We start from the raw sequence: 11,273 nt of genomic DNA, 5'->3' as shown, positions 1-11,273 counted from the left end.
CCGGCCAGGCGCCCTGTATGCCCGCGGGCCCGGCCCGGCTGGGGTGTCGGCGGATAGGAATGCTGGGTGCTGGGCCCCAGAGCCTGTGGCCCGGGCCTTCACCCGCTCGGCGACGGCGCGACTGCTGGGGGCGGGGGACGGAGGCCGCGCCCCCGCGCCCGTCCCGCCCGCACCCCGCTGGGGGCGGCGGCCCGCCCCGAGCCCGCCGAGGCTCTTCCGCGCCGGCAGGGGCAGCAGCGGGAGCGGCGCGGGGCGGAGCGGCGCGAGCGGCCAGGAGCGGCCCGGCCCGGCCCGGCGCGGCGGCGGCGGCGGCGGCGGCGGCGGCGGCTGCGGCGACGCCAGAGCCCGAGGGCACCGTTCGCGAGGCCGCCGCGGGAGCCCGGCCGCAGCGCGGGGAGGCCTGGGGCCTGGAGGCCGCCGCTGCCGCCATGCCGCTGCTCTTCCTGGAGCGCTTCCCTTGGCCCAGCCTCCGCACCTACACGGGCCTCAGCGGCCTGGCCTTGCTCGGCACCATCGTCAGCGCCTACCGCGCCCTCAGCCAGCCCGAGGCCGGGCCCGGGGAGCCCGAGTCGCCAACGGCCCCGGTGCAGACGGAGGCGGCCGCGCCCGCCCGGCCCAGCGCCGGCGGCCCCCGGGCCCGCGACGTGGCCCAGTACCTGCTCTCGGACAGCCTGTTCGTGTGGGTGAGCGAAGCTGCCCGGGCCGCCGCGGGGGGGAGCGGGCGGGGGGAGGGGCGCCATGTCACCCATTATGTGGGGGGGGGGGGGCGTGGCTGGGCCGGGGTCGCCTCCCTGGGGCCCGGGGTGCGCGGCCTGAGGGGCGGGGCCCTCCCGCCAGCTTGCTGCCCTCCGGGAGGCTGAGGTGCTGAGGTGGCCCGGGGTGGGGGTGGGGGACGCGGAGAGATCAGCCCGCGCGAGAGCGGGGGCGACCCGAGAGAGGCTAGAGGACGGGGCTCGGGGAGGTGCGGAGGGCGCGAGGGCTCGCGGTCCAGCCGGAGGAGGGGAAGGGGCGAGGTGCTGGGAGGGGGGGGGGGGAGTGACTGAGGGACCCCGGGACGGAAACTCGAAGCCCTCCAGCAGCCGGTTACCCCAGTGGGCCAGTGAATTGTGGAGGGAAGTTGAAAGGCTTTTCTGACTCGGTCGGCACGGAGTGTTGTTAGCGGGTTTCCAGTAAAGAGGAGGGGGCCGAGGCGAATCAGATGTTGGCTTTGGGACAGCTGTACGCATTTGGGTGTGCTGGGACATTTCTTTCAGGAGGGAGGCCGGCTCCCACAACTTTTCTCGTTTTGGCCATTTAGGATGTGATTGTCCTGTTTGGGTCAAACACACACACACACAAACCGTGCTTCCTTTCCTGTTGCTTTTACCTGATGAGTCGTGACGGTTTCCTTTGATGTGTGAGGGCAGTAAAACATTCGGAGTCAAGAGCAGGCTCATCGTTTTCACTCCGGATCTGTCCATTTAGTGATCCATGTTACAACAGGGTTTTCAGTTTGTCTGTCAATGCAAGATAAGCAGCACCTACGAGCCATAAGTGCTGGTTTCGCTTGTTAGGACAGATAATTTCAGGCTGGGCAGATCAACAGTATTTTGACTAAAGAACTTCGCTTCCACCTTGGCCTTGAATGCCATGTATGTACACACACAGTGATCAGAAAAGTTGCTCCAGGATTTAAGTCTGTCACTTGGGTTTGCTGTGGTGTCTTCGGGCTTGTCTTCTGCAGTTCCCATTTGGGGTTAAGAGTAGGCTGTAAATGACTAAGATTAATATTCCAAGGATAGAGAATGATCTACAACTCATTTGTTATAATTAATCCCTTTGTGCTTCATCAGGAAGCAGTGGGATTTATGAACTCGGGGGGCTGTGGATTACGTCTCTTGGTCCTTCTGATGAAGAGATTAGTAGAAGGCAGTGAAGGGTGAAGTTTTCTTCTTTCACTGCTGTGTACCTGAGGTGGGTACTGTGTAAACAGTAGAGAAGAAGGGACAAGAGAAAGAACCCAACTCCCGTCTCTTGTCTTATCTCAGATCTATTTTTTCGTTTGAGTTAGCAGGTAAACAACTTAAATCGATGTCAAGAGTACTTCTGGCAAATGTCAAGATTACAATGCAGTCTTCGATATAAAAGACATAAATAAGAAGGAACCACTGTAGAATATAGCAGCTACTAGCATTGTTTAACGATTTTTTGCCCTCCAGGAGATTTTGTTTTTACAAAACCTGTGTTCAAATTCCAAGGTTAACACCTCTTCATTAAACATTGCATAAAGCCTGTTGATTTTCCCACAGAAATTATTTCTTTTACGAACATAGCCATTTTCCCCCATCTTTTTCATTAGAGGTCTTACCTAAAGCAGATTTATCATTCCTTCCTAATCTGATGATTTTTTTCCCTTTTTCAGTTGATCTTCCTACTGTTCTTCTAACATCTTTCCTCATGGTTTTCACACTTTGATGCTGGTCTTCCTTGGTTTCTCAGACCCCCTATAAGTTTTCCTCATCACCCATTGCATAGTAGCTGAGCGGGACTCACAGTCTTCAAAGGCCTGCTTCCTTGGCCTGACAGCATTGTTGAGTGAATGTACGGTGGGGCCTTGGTCCTGCCCAAAGACATTCAGATTCAATTTTTTAAAAACCAAGCAAGACAAAACAAAAACTGATCTTTCTGCCAGTTTGCAAATCCTGTTAGCTGCTGTTTGGCTTATTGGAATCTCTAAAACTTCTCTTTGTGAGCACCATTTAAATCAGTATAGGTCTGATAGCATCTCAGGGCGTTTTTGATTAACAAACTCAGCTCAAAACCTTTCAGTGGTACCATTTTTGGGCACTCTGGAAGGCATAGCTGTGAACCCTTTCCCCCTTCCCTCAAAGCAATCCGTATACAAATAAAGCAAAATTTGATGAGTGATAGTAGATATGTAAAGAAGATACGGCAGAGTCTGGGGGAAGGAGAACGTGATGCCTAGGGGAAGGAGAAAGTGATGCCTAGGGGAAGGATGCGTGGAAGATGGTGTTTGAACCCAGCCTCGGGAGGTGAGAAGGATCTGAGCAAGTAGCGGTGTGTGTTCCAAGTAGAGAAAAGAGCCCGTGAAGCTCAGACAGCGTATGAAAGGTAGTGCGCGACCTATGCAGAGCAGCCCATAAACTGGGCTCTTAAATTAAAACTCCATTGGGTCTTATGATTAAGAGTGAGTTTGGGAAAGTAAAGGGGACACCCAGGAGTCACAGGAGGTGGGCGAAGTGACCAACCCCTCTAAAGTTTAAACATGTATTTCTCAAAGTGTGGACCTGTGGGCCTCTGGCAACCTGGTACTTGTGAGATACAGTTTCTCAGATTCTCTCTAGGGATTGATTCAGGGGGAAGGGCAGAACCTTGGAGTCTTCATTTTGATTAATGTTCCAGGTGATTTTAGGCACACTAATGGTTGAGAAATGGATTAGGGAGACTAGGATGTGGGGTCAAGGTCAGATTATGTAAACCTTGACAGCCCTGTTAAGGAGTATGGACATTATTTTGTGGGCCATAGGGTTTAAGTGGGGGTGGAGGGGATGAGGGGCTGGCATGATGAGGTGATTTTCTCAGGAGCGACCTGTGGCAGCAGTGGTGAGGACCAAGTCATGTAGAATGGGAAGAGGCCAGGAGATGGCCTCCCCCAAGGGGGGTATCTCCAGGCGGCCCTCTGGGGTGAGCATAACTGTTTCGAGGGGAGGCTCCAGGGTTCTTGCCCTGGCAAATCCTAGGGATGATGGGATCACTTGTTTCCGCATGTCTTTCTAGAACTTTCTTTCTAAAGTTTCATTTGAGATTAGGTTTCATTATTTATTTCTAGGCTTATTTTACACTTTTCAGATGTCACTTCCCTTATTGATCCATTCTGTTATTGTTTTGAATTGTACAGGTGTTTTTGGCTTTTCCCCTTCTTTATTCTTGTTATTTTCATTGTATCTCCTTCCTGTTTTTTTTTTTTTTTTTTTTTTTTTTTTACAGATCTGCTTCTAAAATTATACGAGCAGGACATGGTAGAATGGAGAAATGGAAATACAAAATAAGTGTTAAAGTTCTGACTTAGTTGTATGCAAATCAAATAATTTAAATAGAAGTCTCTAGGGGGAAAAAAAAAATCACCAAAAAAACGAAAATGGAGAAAAGTGACCTGACCGCTATGATCAGGGATGGGCAAACTCCAGTGGCCTATTTGGCCTGGCCCATTTTCTACAAGTCTATTAGCTAATGATGATTTTTATATTTTTGTTTTATTTATTTATTTATTTATTTATTTATTTATTTATTTATTTTAGTTTTTACTTGTTTTTGAGAGAGAGGGAGAGAGAGTGGGGGAGCACGTGGGAGGGACAGAGAGAGGAAGACAGAGAATCCCAGGCAGGCCTTGTGTAGGCAGTTGCAGAGCCCAATGCAGGGCTCCACCTCATGAACCATGAGATCATGAGCTGAGCTGAAATCAAGAGCCGGTTGCTTAACCGACAGAGCCACCTAGGTGCCCCTGATGGTTTTTATATTTTTTTAAGTTTTTTTTTTTGTTTTGTTTTTTTTTTTGTTTTTTTTTTTAGAGGGGAAGAGTATGTGACAGAGAGCATGTGGCCTACCAAGCCTAAAATATTTATTGTCTGATAGCCCATTAGAGAAAAAGTTGCTGACTCCTGCTTTAAAGAGTTCATCTTCATATAATTATGAAACTCCAGAACTGAAAGTAATTTATTAGGTTTGAGTCTTTATGAGTTGAATATTCCAAAGAAGTTTGGAGAAAAATGTTAGCTTTAGAAATGTTGGGGCATGGGGCGCCTGGGTGGCTCAGTCGGTTGAGCGTCCGACTTCGGCTCAGGTCACTATCTCGCGTATGTGAGTTCGAGCCCCGCATCGGGCTCTGTGCTGACTGCTCAGAGCCTGGAGCCCGTTTCAGATTCTGTGTCTCCCTCTCTCTCTGACCCTCCCCCGTTCATGCTCTGTCTCTCTCTGTCTCAAAAATAAATAAATGTTAAAAAAAAAAAAAAAATGTTGGGGCAGCTAGAGAGAAAGACTACACTTCTAGACAAGAGGATATAAGCCTAGATAAACAACTTAGAAATATAGAAAAGATCCTCAGGGTGAGGAGGAGAAAGAGATGATTTGATTGCTTGCTACGTGCATGATGAGTATAAATAAACTCACTTATTGCCCTGACATTGTGAAAAGAAGAGCATGATCATCTGTGTAATAAAGGGGGAGTATGCATCTTTGCATTTTGTCGAATTTTATACTGGTCACGGAGAGCCTTCAGAGAGAGAACATATTCCACTTGTCCTTATAGAGAAGAGACAGACAAATGGTGTGTGGGCGTGGTGGTTAGTACTGGTGTTAAGTAGGAGACTAAGAAACACCATATTGATCCTGGCCTGGAGACCGTTCCTGGTAGTTTAACTACATTTTATCACAAGCTTATAAATAACACCCCATTGGTGGCCAGCATTTGTATAGGATCAAAAATACCTCCAGAATTACACAGTGATAAACATGGCTAATCTGTTTGCTATTGCTTTCTTTTTTCCTCTCAGGGCACACTGTCTTGTAATTTCGTTTCTGTTGTTCTCAAGTAGCATAGCAGAACCACTGTGGGAGGGGAATTTTCTTATGGGGCCTTAAGAGGAATTACGTTAAGCCCGATTAAATAGGTGTTCCTCGGGTCACTACTGCCTTGACATTTTCTGTTGTAGACTGTTTAGGAACACACAAAACTTATTTTGTGTAGACTAGATACAAAATAAAGAAGTTTGGTGAGGACTTAAAGAACATTATTTAAAGTTTTTACATTGCTGTAGATACGAGAAACATTTCTGAAGCATTTTAATATAGTAGAAATACTCATGTAACAAGATAATTGAGGCCACCCCATTTGCTCAGTCTCCCATCGTATGATGAGAAAATAAATGTGGAATTTCAGAACTGGTCAGAAAGTTTAATAGACTCTAAACTTTAGAAAAATCAATTAAATAATACATGATCATGGTACAGAAGTCAAAAGGTACACAAGTGATGTACAGTGAAAAGTAAATCTTCTGCTTCCCTTTCCCAGAAGTGGCCATTACCACTTTCTTGTAATTAGTGCTAGTGTTAAGTAGAGGACCGAGAAACACCCAGGTGATTAAGTCCTTGGCACAGTGCACATCTACAGTTATACAAGTGCGTATGCGTGTCTGTATGCACATGCTTTCTCTTTTGCATACAGGCAAGCATATAATAGTTTTTCTACACCTTGCTTTTTTCTCAGTAAGCAAGTGATCTTGAAGGTTCCATACAGTACCCGTAAATAAAAAGCTGCTGAGCCAGTTTTCCTGGCTTCATTGTATTCCACCAAATGCCTCTTTCAGTTTATTGAACTTGTCTCTCTGATGGACATTTAATTGTGTTCCATTTTTCTGCTGTCAGTCAACAGTGCTCCAGTGAACCCTTTATCCTTACAGTCAAGTTTGGATTCTGCCTGCAAGGAAAAACTAGCTGCACAGAACAAATAAAATGAAGTTAGTACTTTTACTGTGGTCTGTGTGGATAAAGGGGTTCAGACTGGGCTTGCTAGAGGTGAGCCTCGTTTTGATTAGTGGAGGTGAGAAGGTTTGTCCTGGTTCTGTGGATTTACATCTGGGCTAAAGTGTTTCTGTAAGAATATTGCTGGTGACCTAATGGGATCTGATTTGGGATTTGCTTTAATGTATTGATTTAATTTTTTAGAATGCCATACTTTATTTTAGTTAGAAAATACCACTTATCCCCTATAGAAAGAAATTGCCATTTCTTTATCTTTGTCTCCTATTCAGAGGCCCAGGAACAAATGATTTTATACAGTGTGCAGTTTAGCAAATGCTCACACATAGAAACATGGTAAAAAAAAAATTTTTGTGTGCAGGTGATTTTTTTTTAATTGAAGTATAGTTGGTGGGATTTGCTTTTAAGTGGAGAATGCTACAATTAGGTTGCTTTCTGTATTTGCACATTTTCAAGGCTTTGTCAATTTTATTTTTTTATTGTTTTTTTTTTTTTAATGTTTATTATTTACTTTTGAGAGAGGTAGAGAGAGTGCAAGCAGGGGAGGGGCAGAGAGGGAGACACAGAATCCAAAGCAGGCTCCAGGCTCCGAGCTGTCAGCACAGAGCCCGACACAGGGCTCGAACCCACAAACCGTGAGATCATGACCTGAGCCACCTAGGCGCCCCAAGGCTTAATCAGTTTTAAAGTTGAGAATTTATTATATATTAAGTAATTTTTCTATAAATAGACAAAGAATAAATAGTTACTAATAATTGTTAAGGTGTTTTTAAAAATACTTCGTTCATCATCTTAAAATAATTTTTAGTTGCTTCCAATTCTGTGTAGCCTGGCTTTCATATAAAGGTCACAAAAGATTAGCTCTTTTTACATAAATTCCCTTTCTAATATCAGTGTATTTTCTCAAGCCTTTTTTCCTTTTTACCCTGGCTAATTTTTAAATCTTCCATTGAAATTTAAGTAAGACATGATTATCTATGAGTGATGGGATTATGACAGACTGACTTTTTAAAAAAAATGATGCTAATTTTTTGAACTGTATTTTTGAACCTGAAGAAATGTAACAGAAATAGTAAATAATACTTTATTTTTTGTTTTGCAACCCAAGATGTGCTAGAGTGTGCTTTTGGATAGAGCAATGATTACGTGGCCCTCAATTTACTTTCTTCTCCTGCACCGATGGCTCTCCCTGCAGCCTGCTTGGTGTGTTAGATGCTTACCAAGTTCTGTGTCCTGCAGATTCTAAAAGCTCTTTTAATGCAGGGTGCAGAGCTCTCTCATTTCTCTTAACATCCCACGTGCCTTGAACAAGTAGGTGCTAAATGTGTGGAGTCATTTCTTTATTTGCTATGCCCACCTGCAAAACCAGCAAGAATTCTTTTTAAAAATTGTGTTATAATTAGGTTGGGGGATGGATGTTTGGCTGATTTAAAAAATTCTTTTCAGGGGCGCCTGGCTGGCTCAGTCAATGAGCATGTGACTCTTGATCCCAGGGTCATGAGTTCTAGCCCCGCAATGGGGGCAGAGTTTACTTTAAAAACAAAAAAAAATTCTGCTCAGCTAGGAGATGTGGCTTGAAGGGTTATGGTTGCTTTGTCTTATGAAGTTTTTTAAAATTAACATGACCAAGCTTCCCATTGACTGGTTTAGAGTACAATGATAGTGATCTTTTTGATATCTATTTCATTTCCTTGCAAATTAGGATCCTAAGCTATTTGTTGGACCGTTTGGAATAGGGCTGTTCCACTGGAGTCACAAGTTAGGGATATAGGATGTTTTGGATAACTAATTATTTTTCCTGGTTATTTGAAGGATTTAATTACCAGAATAGTTTCTTTTTTCAGCCAAACTATTTTTTTTTTTCAGTTCTTTAAAAATATATCACACATTTCCTTGCCCCATTAGACAGGCAGAATAGGACTAAACATAATTTAACCTTTTTGTAATGAATCAGGACTGCCATTACGTATGTTCTCCCAGAGGGGTAGATGGTGTGAAATACTAAGGGGAACCTGAAGAGATCTTAAGGAGCTTGTTTTTTTATATTACTTCTTCTGTCATCTTTTTTTTTTTTTTTTTTTTTTTTTTAAGTTCCATAGTATCATTTGCTTCTTTTAAAAGAAGAGGGAAGAATGACCCAGGAAGAATATGGCCACCTTCCTATAAGCTTAATGAATCAAAGCTTGAAGCAGTCTTTACATGGAGTTGGGGTTAATTTCCATTCATTTCCATCTATTCCATTAATTTAATTTCTCAATAAAAGTCATGTTTACTGTCTTTATCAAGGTCCCTTTGGCTTTTGGGGTCATGCAGAGTTTTAAAAATCATTTGAGCATCAATGGTGAGATGTGCCCCCCTAGCCTCTTGGTCAAGGGCAGCCAACTCTTTCATTTTGTGAGCATTAGATTTCTTGTTTAGGTGTAGGGATATCCATTCTCTTAATTACCTAAGAAAAGAGAAGATTTCTCACCTCCTGTTGAAGAAGGCCTTGGTTTTGCATTGGTGTCTCTTGGTTGCCTTCCAGTTCTCAGACCCCCTTGCTAGTTTCCTTCTTCCTTCTTCCTGGTTTCTCTATTCCATTTCCCTCTGATGCCCCCAGAACCTTTACTTGAAGGCCAACACCAAGCATGGGGAACATTTATCTTTTGGTTGGCAGATTATCCCATTGTAGTACATTAAAATACATATATACGTACATATGTACATATATATATGAGTTCTCTATTTTTTATGGTCTTGTGATTCTTATGTGACTATCAACCCTCTCCTCCTCACTTGCTATTCCTTTCTGCAGGGCAGAGCAAGCTATGTAGGTGCTGGATTTTAGTTTATGATAACTTCCATTTCTAGCAAAGTTTTCTTCAAAATCTTAATGTGTGAAGTGAGGTACCTAGGCGATACGTATGGCTTACAAGGTGCATATAGTTTTATACATTCAGTACAAAGTTTATCACACACAGTTCAGTAAAGACTGAAGGGGAAGGTGGCCTGCTGGATGGTATATTGGGACAGGGCTCTGTGAATTGGCTGCTAAGCTGGTGCCTCTCCTCCCCATTCCTTTTCTCTACTCCCACCACCCCTACAAGTGTGCCCCTTCAAATATTAGTTGTGTTGGTAGGGAACTGGAGAGGCTCAGTCATTGGAAATGATTGCTGAATTCCGAATACAAAATCTTTAGAGCTGTTTTTATTTTTTAGCAGGAGGAAATAAACTTTCTTTCTTTGGTTTGTGTACAGGTTCTAGTAAATACTGCTTGCTGTGTTTTGATGTTGGTGGCTAAACTAATCCAGTGTATTGTGTTTGGCCCTCTTCGAGTGAGTGAGAGACAGGTAAGTCCAAATGGCAAGGATGGATTCTAGTGACCAGATTTTTTTTGTTGTTGTTAACTTTGTGTTTGGTATAATTTTAATTTTTTAAAAATGTTTATTTTTGAGAGCGAGACAGAGTGCAAGCAGGGGAGGGGCAGAGAGAGAGGGAGACACAGAATCCGAAGCAGGCTCCAGGTTCTGAACTGTCAGCACAGAGCCTGATGCGGGGCTCAAACTCATAAACTGTGAGATCATGACCTGAGCCAAACTTGGATGCTCAACCGTCTGAGCCACCCAGGAGCCCCAGTGTTTGGTATAATGTTAAACTTACAGAAAGGTTGCTTGAATACTCTGAAGCACTTCTATACACCTGTATCCAGATTCACAGTTGCCAATGTTCTGTCCCATTTGCTTTAACATTCACCTTTTATTTATATTAAATGTTTTTTTTCTGATCCATTTGAACGTAAGTTGTGGACATCATCCCCCCACACATCATCTGTGGACAGTATCCCCAGATGCTTCACTATGTACTTCACAAGAGCAAGGACATTTTCTTATGTGACCATAGCACAGTGACCAAAATCAGGAAACTTAGCACCGATAAAATACTTTCTGTAATCCGCAGCCCATATTCAATTTGTAGCCAAATTGTCCTGGTATTGTTCTTTACAGCTTTTCCCCCCATAACTTTCATGAATGTTGTGTGAAAGGAAGCATAGATTTATTTTAGTTTGAATAGTAGTGAATACCACTCTTTAGGATAGAAGTTCCTTTCCAAAGGGATTTACTGAGAGATTTAAGTTATTCCCTTTGGAAAAGTAAATTAAGATTCATCGTTCCAGGAGCAGACAATTAGGTGGCTTGTTCTCGTTTCAGGTGAGGTGGTCTGGCATTGGAGCATTACTCCCAGAATATGCACGTATAGGAACAGGAGGTACTTCGGATAAAGAATGTGCCACAAGCGTACTGGACAGATTGGCAGTCCCCCAAGGATTTTAGTGTAGAATGTAGAATGGTGTGTTTTAAAATAAGAATTTAGAACTGGCCTTAACACAACACCATACAAACAGAACTATGTTTTACTTTATCTTCCTCCGGTGATAAGACACAGGAAGCTGCTGCATGAACCTACATTGGTCTCACTCTTTACCCTTTCAACCCAAGTCCTCTATTATCAAGTCGGCTGAGGTCCTAGTTCAGAGCTGAAATGAGGTAACTGTGTGGTTGAGCCCTTGGATGCTGTTACGAGCAGGACTGTTTGTTCTCCCAGAGAGTTTTCATTAGTGAGTATTGAGCACTTTCTCCAAAATATCAACTCCAGAGGTCTCCCAAATGGCATCAATAGATTGTCATTTCTTTGGTGGGATACAAAAAGCTCCTTTTGATGCCTCTTTCTTTTTTCCCTCCCTCCCTCCCTCTCTCTCTCTC

The 11,273-nt window shown here is 44.0% G+C and overlaps 1 protein-coding gene across 1 annotated transcript in view; it reads left to right on the top strand.

Moving 5' to 3' along the window:
* Positions 1 to 222: 222 nt before the first annotated feature.
* Positions 223 to 11,273, top strand: part of AMFR (autocrine motility factor receptor) — a 45,050-nt gene continuing 33,999 nt past the window's right edge. The window contains exons 1-2 of the mRNA XM_058706790.1: positions 223 to 683; positions 9,771 to 9,863. Coding sequence (XP_058562773.1) covers positions 429 to 683; positions 9,771 to 9,863 — 348 coding nt within the window. The 5' untranslated portion in view covers positions 223 to 428. The remainder of the gene's footprint in view (positions 684 to 9,770; positions 9,864 to 11,273) is intronic.

Source organism: Neofelis nebulosa, chromosome 17, assembly GCF_028018385.1.
Source record: "Neofelis nebulosa isolate mNeoNeb1 chromosome 17, mNeoNeb1.pri, whole genome shotgun sequence".
NCBI classification, from domain to species: domain Eukaryota; kingdom Metazoa; phylum Chordata; class Mammalia; order Carnivora; family Felidae; genus Neofelis; species Neofelis nebulosa.
The sequence above is the reverse complement of the archived record's forward strand: the minus strand, read 5'-3'. Positions and strand labels throughout refer to the sequence as shown.